This window comes from Glandiceps talaboti, chromosome 12 (assembly GCF_964340395.1).
Source record: "Glandiceps talaboti chromosome 12, keGlaTala1.1, whole genome shotgun sequence".
Classification (NCBI taxonomy): Eukaryota; Metazoa; Hemichordata; class Enteropneusta; family Spengelidae; genus Glandiceps; species Glandiceps talaboti.
The window spans coordinates 17,902,348-17,920,301 of record NC_135560.1 but is presented as its reverse complement, the minus strand read 5'-3'; the positions used below and the strand labels follow the sequence as shown (position 1 = coordinate 17,920,301).

Here is a 17,954-nt window from a genome sequence, read left to right as displayed (position 1 = left end):
AGCTTCATGTCAGAGAGGGAATACATTTATTACTTAGATTTGGAGTGGCCAACCGTGGATGGACAAGAGAGCAGTCTGACCAGTACTTTGCAGTAACTCCTGACACAAGGTGCCTTTTGCCAGAACGTTTTAAAATGCCAAATGTAATAATGATGCTGAAATGCACTTAAAAAACATTACCTTACCAAAGAAGCAACTGAACCATGTGAAGTGAAAAGGAAAACGAGTAAAAACTGTCTGTGTGGCAGAGAGGAAATGTAGCATGAATATTTAAAACACCAAAACCATACATTTACATCATTACTGCCTTTTCGATTGATTATAATCTTGTATGTACTGTAAAAAGCTGATTACTTCTAAAAGAACAATCCTGTCTGCTGTGCAGACATCAATACTTAGGCACTATTTATTGTCAAGAAAAAAAGAACGCCTGATCAGGTTTTGACCATAGCTATCAACAGAACCAGAGTGGTTTCTTTCATTATTTTATGTCATTTTTAAATGTTGCTAAGCTTTGGGCGTACGATTGGAAGTCTTTGTTGAAAGAATAATGTGTTTAAAAACACTCCTGTGAAGTTTACTCAAACAGGAAAGCATTTACATCCAAGTTTATGGAAGCTATCTGAAATGTACTATATGCCATCAGAAGTTTCTTTAATGTAAAAAAAAAAGAGTAAGAAGTACATCTGTGTTCATGTAAAATAGAGAGATCTGGTCACAGAAAGAACTGACCAGAGAATATAGTCAAGGTTTGAAAATATCGTACCACCTGTAAATATATTTTTATATATAATAATATCAAAGAAGAACCATCTAAAACTGAAAAGTCTGTATATATGTAGAAATGAGAACACGAACGGCAATCAAGAGAATCTTAGCGAGTTGTTTACAGTCAACAATACAAAGCTGTTGAAAGCACAATGCGTATATTTGTAAAACATCAAAATATCAGACCAGATTTACAACTTTCCAACTTCAGTGGTATTTAATGGGGTTTAAAAGCTAACTTAGCAACCATTTATGTTTTTAAGTGTTCAGTAGTTAGTGTTTTGCATGCACATTTTACTATTTGTTGTAAGTATTAACCTGCCGTGGCATTACATGATATTTATTTTTAATGTTTTTAAAATAATGTTAAACTTGATGATATATACTGTTGTGTAGTACAGTACAGAGTTGTGGATTTATGAGACGTTTGTTGCTCAGTGGCTATGTTCACCATGATAAAAAACTACCTCATCATCAAAAAATCAGTGTGTGAACCACAGCAAAGCACAGCAGCATTGTGGCCATTGGTGCTACCAACTCCATGGTGTCTGTTTTTAACATGAAACTTGTCTCAGAACTTTCAAGAAATGGATGACGAAATAGACAGGATGCAAGTTGAATACCAATCAGCATCACCTTGATGTCCGAAGCAAGGGAACAATTTATCAACCCATATATGGTGTAGTCACCTGATTCCCTCCAATCTGCAGTCTTTTCTTTAAAAAAACAATTACAACATCACTGCCGTATGTCCAGCTGGCATCAGGGGCAAGATTATGAATTCCTAGCAGCTATTTGATAAGTATGCATTGTTGTAAGAGACCATCATAGATGTAGCGAGTGTTTGAAACATTTGTAATATCGTAATCAAGTTCTTAGTGTTCAACTCCTGAGAAATGCAGACGACCTCACCACCCAACATACTAGGCCATAAGATCACAATTGTGCAATAAGTTATATTTGAGTCCCATATTTTCAGCTCAGTCCATCTGTCATTACTTTATCCCAACTTTCAGACAGAAGTTTGTTCCGAATTCCAAAATATCACCTGAAATATTTATGCCACTTTAAAAGCCAGCTGTTATGAATTACCCAGGTTGGTTTGCATGGTCAGCTGCAAATTTTGAATCCCATTTGCAAATTTGAGCTTTGGGCATTTTTTCTGAGTTGGTTTAAGTTAATTTATTCATACATTTAATACAGTGCAAACTATAACTCTGAAGTTTCTATATAGTGTTGAGATTCCAATATGGATAGGCTGCTGTACAACTGCTGTATATTCTGAAAAATGTTTTGAGTGTATTATAGCTGTTTAACGAGTATAATTAGAACGAAAGTAACAAATTTTAGTCATATGAAGATCATGTTGTAACAGTATAAATGTTGCCAGACTAGAAGTGATTACTTTGTGCTTGCCCGAGCGGCCTTTTTAATCACTACTAGCCTAAGGGGCCCTCTTAATCATGGCTAGCCTGGGGAGCCCTTCTAAGTAGGAGAACAGTAAAAGTGGATATCTGAATAATTCAAACCATTGTGTCATGTTACAAGTATTTAATATCAGTTTGTAGATTCATATTAACAACTAGTAGTGGTACTGCCAAGATAGGGTACCGTGTTGTCATACTGGTACAATATAGAGCAGTGTAAAAAAACATATTGGGGAAAAAAACGGTAGAAAATATAACCTTTAAAAAGTCTAGGTATACTATGAACATCATAAACTAACACACTGAAGTGTAAACTTTTATTATATATCGATATTGCTTGAACTTATACATGTATAGGAATAGCTGGGTACATTTCAAGTATTGTATTGTATTCAGTGTGTAGTGTTTACTTACTTAGTTTGCTTCAATTGAGTGACAATTGTGTAAAGTGTTAATGATTCTTGTTAGTCAGATCTTCCTATGTTGTAGTCTAATGTATTTTATAAGTATGTGCTGAATGCAAACTTGTTTATAAGATATGATGTTACAATTTATCACACTCTTCCTATAATGTCGTTATCAAACTTATATCATGGGACCATTGTTTGATCCATATATCCATAAAATTTAAATCACCCTGCTGAGCAGTTAAATCTTGGTGGTATAAACTGAAGTAAGGACTCTTGTTTAGCAATTGTTGTAATATAGATTGATTTACAAAAAAAAAAATCAAGTTCCAAGGTGTTTAACATCATGGTGTTTCACCCCTCTAAACATCAATGGAATGAGCAAAGAAATGCCAATGCATATACACAGTCATGGGTTATTCCATTCACAGAAGGAATGTAAAATACATTTTATTATCTTTGGTGTTTGTAATTTACCATCACATGGTGCTAACATGAACAGTGCAATATTTGAAACACCAAGACTACTATGGTATGTTGGACAACACATTGTCTGTTGTTTGAAGTTCTTTCCACACAATGGCTGTGTAAATATGTTGGCGTAAACTGAGAGCTGTAGGTTTGATATAGTTTATACTACTACCGTTGTAACATTCTGTCTGTCAATTTGAATGGTAACCTAGAGTTTCATCAAATGCACCTTTTTACGCTGATTAATATCAATGCACTCTGAAATTTGAGCATAACGTGTAACTCCCTGAATTAAAAGTGTCCTGAACATAGCAACCAATATAGTCTTGATATATGCTGCAATATGGAGTGCTGTGAAATTTATACGTAAAAGCCAGACTAGGACTAAGCATGAAATGTGGTGCTGCAGCTGCAGTCAGATGTTAAAATACACATTTCAGAGCAAAGTGTCCAGAAATTTGTACCTGTAGACCAACTTGACAGAATGTAGATGTGAATAGAACTGTATGTTAAAATCTAAGACCTTAGACGATTATGTTGAATATGATGTACATAGAGTAATAACACCAAGAATGCAGTACTCCATCATAACAGAGTACACTAAGAGAACTTTTACTCATTGACTATTCCGTCTTGCAGTTTATAAACACTGTCATGTCTGATCACTCATTTAGACAGAAATGTTGGACAGTCCAATCTAAACTACCCCCCCCCCATTTATTCCGTATATAGCAATGATTCTTGCAGTCCACATGTATAGAACCATGTATTTGTACTTATCTACATCACTATATCCTATGAGAGGTAGACTGTTATATTTACATTGTAATTTTAATGACTAAGTGTTACATGTAATTATCGTATTAATTGTTAAGTTAGTTTTAAATAGATGTACATGGTACTAGTATACTGGTACTTGTAAATATTATAGTCATGATGCATTTGTCACTGATTGATTAATGTTAAGATATATGTATTTGGCACATTACATTTTACTGTATTATGGGTATCTTAAATGAATGTTGGATAGCATTTTATGCCTTCTTGTTATATAGATATATTGTGTGTTAGTGCATTGTTCTTCTTACAGCACTTGTGCCATTACACTTAATACATGGGTTGACATGAACGTTTTCTTCCAAATTTGTGTGTTAGCACTGTTAGTCCACTGTTTTACGTTACAAGGTTGCAACATAGACATTTTCCTCAAAATTCACCTATCAAAATTTTGAATTTCGAAAAAAAAGTTGATGATTATCCAGTCTAGAGTTGTTTTCAATCTTAGCTGGTTCAAAATGTCACCATGTAACTGTCAATAAGCAATATTTACACCACAAGTTAGAGTTGCAATTTGCTGGAAGTGTGTATATCTATTTATATGCACATGTCCAAGTGAGCAAGAGTCAGAAACACTACACACCGTTCTTGCTGCTGGTTCATTGCAAATAACATTTTATATGGACATTTATCACCAAATTTTGGCAGAAACGGCTCATTTGATTCATATGTCAACTTTAAACCCAGGAAGTGGAATTTGGGATTTGATTACAAGTCAAGTGTTGTCGAGATATGCAGTTCAAATGTAGTAGATATCTTGGATAGATATACAATTCAATTCTGTAATTTCTACTATTTACCTGTTCAAAATTGTGTTAAAAGTTTACTTTTTACATTGACTGGTGTGTACTCCTTCCCTCCTGCAGTTTTGAATACCAGCTATTTTAATTTCCAGGTACAGGGCTCACATACAATGTACCCTGAAAAGTCTGTCAAAAGTCCAGGGAATATAAACCACTTGTGGAAACTACAGAAATGCATTTACAAAATAAATTTTAGGAAATTCTCATTGGTGGACAAGTAATGTTTCTTTTACAACAAACAAAATGACAATAAATAATGAAATGTGGTTGTTGAGATTCAGTATGAAATATTCCCAGAAAACAGTAATCTGTAACAGAAGGTCCTTGCAGCTAGTAGGAATTTAATTGACTGCAATTTGAGTCTTGTATGTAGTCATTTAGTGTTGTAATGTAGGTTAGAACATGACAAACGTCCAACAACAGTATGTTGTCAATAGTTGTATACCTCATATATTGTAAAATCCACCTTAACTTCCAAATAACAGTTACCTCAGTCAGTTTATATTATAAAGAGTGAGAAGTCATCTACATGTTCAATAAGGTAAAAAAGTCATCAACACATATTTGTCAACCGATTTACCTTCCTGTGTATTCATCCACACGTACACTTATCCCATATGTTACAAGATAAAGTGCTTGACTATTTTGTGTTTGAATACCCTACTCTATTAAATAAGTATAACATGGTATATTAGTTGTTGAAGTAGTGTTTGTAAGTGTATATTTACATGTGATGTATTTAGTGTACGCTAAAATTACTATGATTCACAAATATGGTTGTTTTGATTAACAGCTGTTATGATTATAGGAACACATTGGTGGAGTTTTCCATTATTCCACAGACCAGAGACCACAGACCATAGACAGACCTCATGTCATTGGTTTGCCACTAATTTCAAGTCATATCAGTTTTATCAACCGCACAAAGATGTTTCCATATTATGGATGTGTAGTGTTAGCAATGGTATATTATTATATAAGTTTACAGACGTACATGTACCGGTACACCTATCCACCTATTATGACCATTCCATCAACATTTTAGTCTATTGTGTGTTTACCCACCGTAGCGATAACAAAATAACTTACAGTTTGAGATACAGTTCAAGTGCTGTGTAGAACAGTATAGTGCAATGTCTGCTTTGCTAGTGAAATTACCAGTGCATCACCAAACAGTATATATTCAGTGATTGTTTGGGATAGAGTGTGTGATTGTTTAGAAACGTGCCTTTTTATGACACCTCGTTATATGTGTATATGAAATTTTATGCCAGCATACAAACATGAATGTAGAATTAAACTTTCAACACTTTGTGTGCAAATTTACTTGTGTTGCTAGAAAATTGCACCAGAAATGTAAGATACAAACCTGTTGAACGTAGACTTTTTCTGCTACAAGCAAGTCTTTTTGAGTCGTATTTTGTACACCAAATGTAATATTCATGTGTTGTACTTTACTAGATACTCTTTTGTACCAGTGTCTGTGTTTATGGTATTTCGCTGTAGTGTCGTGTACCTGTATTTACATTGAAAACCTCACTCCAAACATTTACTGGTCTTCTTGACCAACTGTAGTTTTAGTTCTTGGTATTGATTGGTACAATGTAACATGGCACGCATATGTAAACTGTAATTTTTGTAGTGTGTTCAAAACCTGTAAAGCGGTCATATGCTATAATATACCATACATAGAGCAAAGTTTAATTTCTGTGGAGTGTTAATGTTAACATTTGTACAATATCTGTAGTCTTAAGAACTTGTGAAGCCATATACTGTAGCATGTCGTGTGCAGAGCTAGTGAAAAGCTTTGAAACCATATGCTGTAATATGCTATGTGTATATCGTGAGAGAAAGTACAATTTCTTTTTGTGAAAACCTGTGAAACTATATACTGTCACTTCCTTAATTCATTGCCAGAGAGCAGTACAATATCTGCAGAGTTTAAAAACCTGTGAAACCATCATACACTGTAACAGTCATGCATGTGTCGACAGTGAGGCATGTAAATTTTCATATGTTGAGTATTACATACTACTAGTAGTAGAACTAGAGAGTTCATGTGCATCCTGTGTACCCCATATATGTACATATGTACACACAGTCACTTCTTTGCACTTTCTATAACAACAATGTGCTGTAAAGTATTATTTATACATATCAAGCGCTGTCACCCTTCCTTTACTAGTAGGAGTATAATGCTAGCATACTTTGCTTTGAGAAAGCTTATTCATTGAGATGCTGGATGCATTGAGATATGAAAAAGTAGAGACCACCCAGTATTTCAGCTGCACATGCAGTAGCTGTTAAGTGCATCTACATGTTATAGAAGTACATGTTGTTGAAAGGTAGTAATGACAGGTCAGATGACTAGCCAGGTCAAAGGTCAATGTCAGGTAAAAACATTAACATGTCTGGGTGATCTGTGGAGGAAGTTAATATCAGCATTAGTATTGTCAACCCATTGCCATCACAGTATAGGGATGTCTGCTTGCCCATTGTATTGTCATGTAAGATTATAATTCAACATGGTATGGCTGGGAAATTTAGCTGCTTGATGTCATCATTACATGCCTGTTATACAAATTTAACATGTTATATGAAGTTTTCGGTAAAACCAGATATTTTACAGTGCAGATTTATTGCTAGATTTATTGCTGCATCAGAGGCTACAGTTACTGATGATCGAAGAGCTACAAGTTTGCAACAAAATGTACATGTACTCATATATAGTATATAAACTTTTTGTTTTATTAGTTCACTTTGAATTGCATTCTTCAAAGTTTTATTCTTGTTTTAGTTATTTTTATCGATTTTAAAATCAACATGGACATGAAATATATTATGAATACTGTAATTTGCATATTCAAATGAAGTGTAGCTAGTCAGTACAGACCTTATAATGTGCCAAGTAAATTTGAATATGGAATTTGCATATTTAAATTAAGATCAACTCACCAGGAGTCATAACTTCTACAAATGATTTCTTTGGAGGAAGTCAGTGTAATTTGCATATTTGTAATTTACATATAATTTGAATATTCAAATTTAATTTATAAATCAGTTGGCATAGATAATTTATCAACGAAATATAACTGTATTTGATGCAGATTTTCAGAAATAACCGTCTTGGAACGTTTTTGGAATACTGGCATTAGGATTCTAAAGTACAATTCAGGACATGCAGGTTACAACAGTTTTATGGTATTACTGATAATGCACAGGGTAAAAGTTTGTAAAGCTAAAATCTTTGTTCCACTTCTAGTCCTCGCAACCATGACATTCCCCAAATCTCTGAACATCCAGTTATGTAGATTATTTTAGAGGAATATTGTTACCAAGATCATGTCCATGCCAGTTAATGTTTGTAGATGAATGTTTTTATCAATATTTGCAGATTTACTGTTAAGAATCACCGTCACGATTTCTATTGTGTGAATTATCGTACAAAGTTTGTGTTTTAGTTATTTTCAAATCCACAATTTGAGTGGTGTTAATAATGTGGTAAATGTATAGTTCTAATAAATAATGCTAACTGCTAATTTCTGTGTCAAGTGTTGTCTTTTTAGTACAGCTGAACACACATGTACAATGTAGTTCAGTTGTGCTATATGTATAGTAATGTGTTAGTATTTTTTTTTGAGAGAGAGAGAGAGAGAGAGAGAGAGAGAGAGAGGGAGAGAGGGAGAGAGGGAGGGAGGGAGGGAGGGAGAGAATATGCTAGAGAGAACTTTTGGGTACTTGCAGGAAAAATGTCTAAAATATGTAAGGTATTTGTACCATCAAGTTTTGAAAACAAAGGCATGTCTTTGGTCTTCTGGACAGAAGATGTTAGCGCACACATGTACATTCCATGGTCTTTCAAGTTTGTGTTCTGAATACAAAGCTAAACAGAACTCTGTATGTGTCATTATGTGTACACTTGCACGATAATGATATGTACACTTGTACGATAATGATCCTGTGTGCGTTCTAATGTGCGTGTTCACATTTCTATTGTCTATCTTAATGAACCATTTAAGGGAATGTCACTATGCAAAGTCAACATATTTGTGTTAAATGAGCCCAATGGAGGAATTTTATAAGTTCGATTCATTTATTTATTTTATTCGTAAATACAGATGTACATGAATCTGAAACCCCCCTTCCACCTATTTGATTTCATTGACACCGAGTCCAATCGAGGAATTTTATAAATTTGATTCATTCATTTATTTTATTCGTATGTACAGATGTACATGGACAAAGAATTTATAGTAGCAGCATTTTCTAAAGCTATTTTATTCATCACAATTCATACAAACAAAATGGTATAAAAGTAACATTTAGCCTGTCTAAGACACTAGATATTTAACTTTACTAGCTCTTGTCTACTCTTGGGATAGTGATAGTAGAAGCTAGCAAAGTTACAGATCCAGTACCACGGACAGACTCGGCACATTATTTGTATTTGTAATGCAATTCTGTATTTCATATTATATCGACCATACAAGCAAGATTACGTGTCCATGTAACCTGAGAATAAGCTTTAGACCTCATACAGAACTGCTGGTTGCAATTAATCACTGTATGGGAGTTTGAAAAGAAATCTTCAGACACAAGTAACTCTATTTAGTAACTACTCATCTACTTCTGTGTTAGCAAACAGCTGTCTAAACCTATATATCTACTTTACAACAGGTGAGGATTTGTACCCCTCTTATGCATTCTCTTGAGAACACTGCAAAATTTATAAACTTTGATCACTTAGCAATACAACAAATGACATTTTGTAAAATCATGTTTTAATGATTTCATAGAAAATCCATTAAAAAAACCTTTTATCTTTTCCATATTTACAATCAACCCATTTCATTAAAAATACATTTCAAATGAATAAAAATCTAATGCGCTATTCATGGTATTGTAGAATACACGTTGTCCTTTCTGGTTCTATCAAATACCAACTTTCTCTTGAAATTGACTTTTTACCCGCAGACCAAATGGCTAAGCCAGACTAACACCAGTGTGTTTCCCATTGAAGAATTCATTAGTACTCATCATAATTTGATACTTTCCAAGCAATCTTTTAATTTAACTAATTCAAGACTGTCCTTATACAGTAAAATTCAGAATACACATTCAAATTCACAGTTCTCTACTACTTATATAAAAGTATTAAAGTTTGCATTAAATTCACCATGATAGTAAATTATGGTCTGCATATTTTAGCAGATTTATATGTTCATGATTCCCTGAGTTTTACAGTTCAAAATAAATAAGGCAACCTTAATGTACAGACTTTTCAATTTACAATTTTGAGTGCCAAGTTATATGTTTATGTATAAAAGCCACTGCGTGACTACAGGCCATATTGATGCCTGTGAAAAATTCATCAAAATTCAAAGTTCAACACTTCTGCACTACCAGTTTGCCCTGTACTTCCCAAATTTTCAGGTGGGGTTGTACGACCAAGTTCAAAACATCTACACATTTATAATCCAAAAACAGACTCACTGTTAAGGATTTTCAGGAAAAATTATCTGACAATAGCCTTTACTCTGTATTTCTAAAGCCCCCTCCCCCATTCCATCAATAATTGAAATATAGGCAAATATATCAGTAACTATGGTGAAAAAGTTTCCTCAACTGCAATAATTACATATTGTGATATTATCTCCTGTTATAAGAGACATTTGTTTGTTTGCTTCAATAACTCATGCATTGATATTACATTACTCTTGACAAATAAATTGTATTTCTAAATTTTGGAATATCACCCATGAATAATTACATCTACATACATTTATATTATACAATTAAATGGAAGACTATATATTGATATCGAAAAATATCGGCTGACATGTAAATAATTTGAGTAATTCACCTTTTACAAGCCACAAAAGAAAAATATCAGATGACACTGATCCTGTAGAACATGTAGAATGTCTACAACCATTCTGATATGAATACAGGAGATACAAAATATAGCAGAAAGTATTCTAATACATTTTTGACCAAACACTTGGATTACTATGATTGATGGAGTTTGAAAACAACACCAGCAATATTTAATAATATTTTGTTGATTTTAGCTCTAATGTTGTTCACATAGTTACATATCGTGTACAAAATATGCAGCATATGGAAAGTGTTGGTTTGTATAGTTACTATGTATGTAAACTATGTAATAGGTACACACCATACATAGAAATAGTGTTTGAATCCCTGCAGAATTGCAACCCTTTGGTTTTTGAATAAATCACATATGGTACAAAGATATAAAGTGTTGCCATAGTTTCCTATTCTTTATGTATACTGCTTATTCAAGTCAGATGCACGGAATACAAGTTGTGTTGATATAATTCCCTGTGTTCATAACAATATTGTTAGTGCATACACCCTGCTGTGAACTCAATAAGACTGATAAATATTTATCAAAAATTATATAGTAACAAAATTCATAGGCTTTACCCTGTCCCTACAAGACATGGATTGGTCCATGGCCAAAAGCAATAGGATTGTTCCATATGATCTGGCAAGGTAGGGGTGGAAGGGTGAAATTTATGGGAACATCAATAAATACACCACACCATAATTTTTGATTACCTCCTTCTAATATAAATGAACTAGTTTAGGTACAAGTAGATTTTACTCTATTTAGGGTGACATCCAGATATATGTTTGTATTGATCTTGCTGGTACTTCAGCATTGATATATCCAACATTAGGGTCAAAGAGATTCACTGCTGCAGCATTCTTTTGTCTGAAATAAAGGGATTTAGAGATTGTACTGACAATTGAGAATGAATATGAAGTACGGTAACAAATAAATAAATGAGAAGAGTCAAATTGATTTCAATAAATGGCTGACCATATCGCTAAATAATGAATTTCATTGATACGAAATTGAACATGATTAAAAGGTTTAAACCTCTCCAACACGCAAACATACATGTACAGAGACAGAGAATGCACACAGGCAACTGTCGCTTTCTTTCTCTCCCTATCCCTACCCCTGTCTGCCTGCCTACCCCCTCCTCACACAGACAGACACACAGACACACACACAGACAGACACATACACAGACACAGACAGACAGACACATGCACATACACAGACACAGACAGACACACATACACATACAGACACACACAGACAGACATATACACAGACACAGACACCAACACAGACAGACACAGACACAGACAGACAGACAGCCACATGAACATACACATACACAGACACAGACACAGACACAGACACAGACAGACACACATACTTTGGTGACTCAAAAGAGTTATATTATTCAGTAATATCAATTTATAAAATAGTGAAAGACTAACCTGTTAAGGATGATAACAACTATATTCTTTTCACTGGTAAGGAAACCAACAACTTCTAGTTTATTCTTTGTTTCACTATGAACATCAATTCTTACTGAACCTGGCTCGACAAACTTACTGTCAAATGAGATAGAAAACTAGATATCAATACAGTTGATAGATTTTTACTTTGAATTTTCTGAAAAATTATATCATTCAAGGAAATATACTACAAAAATTATAATCTCAAAATATGTAGAAATTATCAAAATTTACCTGACACCATACTTACCTAAAATGTCCTAAATGATAATACATTGGTTGTTTATAAAAGACATTCTTATCGGCATCTATGATAATCGGACTGTCTACAAAGTTGTTAACCCAGTTTGGACCACCCTCCATGTTTAATGCTATGTTCCAATCTACCCATCCTGTCACCCAGTTCAGCAAATCCTGGACAAACAAAATTATGTGATAGAAGACTTTTTTGTAATCACATAATATCAAAACTTCAAATGGATTTTAGGTGTCACAAAATTTTCTGCACATAAAATCTCAAAGTTTATGATATTAACTTCTGATGTTATTCATATATTGATGAGATTTTAGGGCAACTGTCCATTAATTATGTGATTGGCTACTGTAACAATGCTTTCCCTACAAAATAGTGGTGAAGTCTGGGAAATTTGCATAACAAAAGAATACATTGGTATGGTAATTGTATTCTACTATTATTAACCAACTGTAGGCTGGAACATCTATAAAGGCCTGGGAGAACACTGACCATTTGAACTCTTTGCAGGAAAAGACTGTTTGGGTGACCCACAGAATGGAAGGTTTGTGTTAAATAACATAATCACAGCATAGGACCGATGCTAAGCAGTTTACAATTAAAAGTCATAACATTTATCAATATGACAAATGCAATTTACATAAAACTTACACTGATGATGTCATGACTGTATGATTCTCCTCGTTCCCAGTTCCCTAGCAACACAGGTTTATCTCCTGGATCAGAGCCAGCACAAGCTTCAGTGGCCAGGATGAAATGCTCTGGATGTTTATTATGTGTATCAGAAAGGATTCCCACTGGAATAATGAAATCCAGGTACCAATGTATCGCTATACCGGAGACAAACTGAGCAGCATCCGGATCACCCAATACCTGCCATGAATAATGTATAATATCATTATGTCAAATTATCTAGAGTAGTTGACTTCCTAGAAAGTTTTCAAAATCTAGCCATGTATCAAACATGAAAGCTGATATCCCAAATGTTGAACAAATATGTTTTCTGGCAAAATATAATTTTCAATGAACATGAGTGAAAAGAGGGCTTCTAAATGGGCAGAAGTGCATGTATTTGGACTGGTATGGTAGCTTTTAAATTGGTAATCTCATTGTCAAATTTGAAGTATAACACATAAAGTATAGAGTATGCCCTCTATTAAAAGACATTTTTGGTGAGTTGTGATTAAAAAAACAGATAGGAGTTCCTTGTAGAATTTGCCCCATAGTAAGGAATAAGGGAACACAGGGAACAGAATTTTGATGGGTCACCAAAAATTTTTGTGCATCGGTGATGTGTCAAATTAGCTTAGAGGGCATACTATGTGGATTGCGCTATTAATCCTGAGTAAACAGATGAGAACGCTGTAATGATGGCAGACAGATGAGAACAGAATCAGCTTACAGTGTCTGCCCAATGTGGTAACATTAACCTATTGTCATCTAGGATCATCAGCTTCACGTCTCCATGTCCTCTTTCCTTTAGTGTGGGTCCTAAGTCCATCTTGATGAAGTCTCTTTGTAAAGTGTCATTGAAATACATAGCTTGGAATGAAAATTTGGCAATGCCACCATCTGTGGGTTCATTTTGAGCTGTCAATCCCCATAACTTGATGTCATGCTTCTCATATTCTTCAACAAATCTGTGGATAAAATCATCGTGATTACAGGTCAGTCAGTGATCGCCACAAGATCAGGATACAATTATGATATTACTCTGTGATAATCTGAGAAAACCCATGATTATTAGGTGAAATCATGGGATGGAACCATAGATCTTGGAGGGGACTCCCCTCCAGATCTATGGTGGCACTCACTACAACACAAGTAAAATAACATCCCACAATACCTTGCAAAATACAGAGCCCAAGCCTTATAATACTTCCCTCCTGGCTGTCCAATCAGAGCACCTTTTCCAGTCTCATTCTGATTGGTCTTCATCCAGTAAGGTGCAGACCAGGGACTTCCATATAAGGAGATTGTCCTTTCACTCATATTGACTGCTCTTTGTATAAGTGGAATCTGTCAATCATATATGTAGATATTTGCCTTGGTTACAATATTGCACATTTTGAAAAATTAATATTCCATACTAAACATTGCCTAATCTGAAACAATCACACACATTAGTTGATTTGTTGTTGTTATATGGTCATTATTTTTTTATGAATTTAATCTCAATTTGCACATTATTACATAACTTAATTTGCATTTAATGTTGATTAGGTTGTTTTCTAGTCTGGCATATGTCATTGTGTAATCATTTGATTGATTGACTGATTGACTGACTGATTGATTAATTGATTGATTGATTGATTGATTGGTTGGTTGATTGGTTGATTGATTGATTGATTGATTGATTGATTGATTGATTGACTGATATAGAAATTCATCTTTGGCACCTGGCAACACATAATATTAAAATACATGAATTCAAAAATGAAGATAAAGATTTAGGATTTCACAGATGGTGACCTGATGGTATGTATTGACATTTTTCATGTAGCGGATGGGAGTGAAGCCTTTTGGAGTGCTGAGTTGAAAGGTTATCACAACCTTGCCTATTAATGATATAATTCATATTTAACTTCTTTTTGAGTTGAGTGACAGTACAGCAGACAGTACATTGACTTCACAAACAGCTGAAGTCATCAAAAATAGAGATGGTCTGGAAATCATAAAATTATAATTTCAAAATCAACTTGTTATCTGTGATATGATTATATTACATAAAGATTGGCAGGAAATCCTTTTTAATATTTTTGCTGTTCAGCAGTTTTTCTTAATAATCAAGGACTTATAAATATTAGTTCATTTACTGAAGGTATCTTGTATGGCATCAGCTGATGCAAGATCAAAAGGTCAAGAGGTCATCATACCTTACATGGTGTCAATTAACATCTGATCAAAAGGTCAAGAGGTCATTCTACCTTATATTGTGTATCTTCCTTTGTGAGGGCAAATTGTTCCAATCCCAAATCACCCACTACATCATCATAAGAGTACGGATGTGTGGAAAAATCACAACTTGCCATTGGGATACGTCCAAAGCTATACTCTATACCTAGAAACGGATGAATTAAGAAGAAATGAGCTAAGCTTTAAAGCTGCACTGGCTGTAACAATATATGAAATTTATTAAAATACCAATAATTAACCACTGTACATGTCACTTGGAGGTCTATTTTACCTGTAATATAGTATAGTTATAAGCTGAAATTGTGATTCAGGGGTTGTTGATTTTTGGGTACGGCCCCACAAAGCAATTTGAATGGATATATTGCAACATATCATATCACATGTGTACTGCTACATCGATATGACTAGAAACAGGTGATTCAGTACTGTGCTGGGTGTACAATATTACAATACTTCATTATATCTAACAAAACAGTTTTAAAAAAAAGGTTCCCATTGAAGCTTGTGCAGCTTTATAAAGGGGGTAACACAAAAGTTGTTATTTAGAAGATTATTCTTTTGTTTTTAGACATATTGCTTGAATAGCCAAGAGTTTATCACGTCACCCTGTAATTTTTATTTGAACCGACAGAAAAGTTGCCATATGACTAAATAGACAGACAAAATTATTATCCACAGAAAACCATTATATTTCAGAGTATTAGTATTTGAAATTTGGATTATGTTGAATTTGGATACCCAAATTTGGATGTGTCCATGTAAACTAAAAAATATAGCAAAAGATGTGAAGGAATTTGTTAATGTATCATTGATATACTGGTATAACCCAAATCAATAAATATTAGAGCTAGTGTGGTACAAATATTTGTAAACATTTCTCATGATACTCTGTTCATATATAGAACAGCGCCATCTAGTGTTGGAAGTAAGGAATTATACAAATTGAACCTTATGTGACACTTGTTTGAAATTTTATGTCCACAAGGAGGCCCTGGATAAGTGAAATTACATTGATTCATGAAGCCAAGATGTTAACAAAAAAGGGCTGAAATTTCATTGAATCATTTAGAACTGCATGCCAGTGGAGAAGTGTATGTGTAGTTTGCAAGGATTATGCACTAAATTTATCCATTTGACTATCAACAAATTATGTTAGACATATACATACCATCTTTAGAAAAGTAAGAACTCAACAGTTTATCCTGTACATCTTTAGTTACATTCATGATATTCATCCCTGCAGCATCTGTGAAAGCACCACCAAATCCTAACATCTGCTGAAATGTCTGCGTTTTATTCACTGTAAATTTAACACTTTCTGCATCTGAAATTAACACAGTAAACAGAATCTTTTCACTGCAAACAAGATAAACAGTAAATGGCATACTTCATTATTTTGAGATTTTTACTGCCAAATATGATACCTTTGCCAAATTTCAGCAGACAAATAAAATTTTGAATTCACTGTTTGTAAACCATTGTACAGTGTGAGTATCTCAAAATGAGAAATTACACTAAGAACGTACTGAATTTAGATGATGTTTTTGAACAAATGATAAGACTGCCAGTCATTCCATTTATATCATGACAGACCAGAATAAAAAAAAATTATTTCTCACCAGTTCATAAAAAATTACCAGAAATTCATATTTCAAAAGAATTTATTATTTATATCATATAACCATTTACTTTTCTCAATAAATGATCAGGTGGAACTCACTACTTTCTAGCTAATGATAAAATATTACCAGCACACAACATCACAGTTATGATACTTACCTGTAATATTGGGTTTGTTTTCAATTTGATACACTCTCTGTGTTAGTCTGTCGCCCCCTTGAGTGCTTGTATACACAGAAAATTGACCTTTGGCCAACTTTACAGGGTCCACTGTGTCACATAGTGTGGATGAACATACACATACAAATGATGTGTCCCCAAAGTCTTGATTTTGACATTCTGTAGCTTTCACCTCTAGGACTGTAAAACCAAAAGAAGAGTCAAGACATTTGAAACCTCCCCATGTCATTTTCTTTGAATGGTTTGCACCTAAGAGTACTGCAGAGGTGTAATTATGCTGACAGTAATGAATTACTGGTAGTGATACTTTGAACTGGGGACTCAATTACCTCAAAGTTCAAAATCAGGATAAAAATTTCGATAAGAGAAAGTTGTCTGGCAGAGCTATAAAAAGCTTGTTGTAATAAAAGTATGATCCTACATAATTCTTAGACAAGATAACATGTAAGTGAAAACATAGGATTCAAACATAGGGCTTTAAATATTAACTATATGCAGTGTTCTCCCCCTATAGAGAAAACAATGCTATACCGTCCTTGCCACCCAGGTTGCCATGCTTGGCAGGTTTCTGCCATGCTTCAAACGTGTTCTACCATCCTTGAGTTTTAGTCATCTTTGAAATTGAATGACAATAATATTTTTTCTTGAGCCTCAATTGGCTGAGCCGAATGTCCATGGGCGTATGTGTTATTAACATGTCACAGTATTTTCAATGTTGAAGACATGCATATTATAGGCTTATCATTATGCAAATCATTATGAAAATCACAATGTAAATTACTTGTTATGTAAAGTTATTACACCCTAGGAAGAACACGGATATGCAATTTGGTACCAATGTATCCTTTGAAATTCTCTTTGAGCAAAAATGACTTGGATTTCAAGGCCATGAAGACTAAATTATAATATGTAATTAACAAGTAAAATT

The 17,954-nt window shown here is 33.9% G+C and overlaps 1 protein-coding gene across 1 annotated transcript; it reads right to left on the bottom strand.

Annotated features, from left to right (window-relative positions):
* Positions 1–11,349: 11,349 nt before the first annotated feature.
* Positions 11,350–17,255, bottom strand: LOC144443037 (lysosomal acid glucosylceramidase-like). The gene is made up of 9 exons (XM_078132409.1): positions 17,006–17,255; positions 16,395–16,544; positions 15,238–15,371; positions 14,157–14,329; positions 13,713–13,950; positions 12,962–13,183; positions 12,308–12,471; positions 12,037–12,153; positions 11,350–11,455 (listed from the first exon to the last, which is right to left on the bottom strand). Exons 1-9 carry the CDS (start codon positions 17,253–17,255, stop codon positions 11,350–11,352), a joined length of 1,554 nt encoding a protein of 517 aa, XP_077988535.1.
* Between the last annotated feature and the right edge of the window lie 699 nt (positions 17,256–17,954).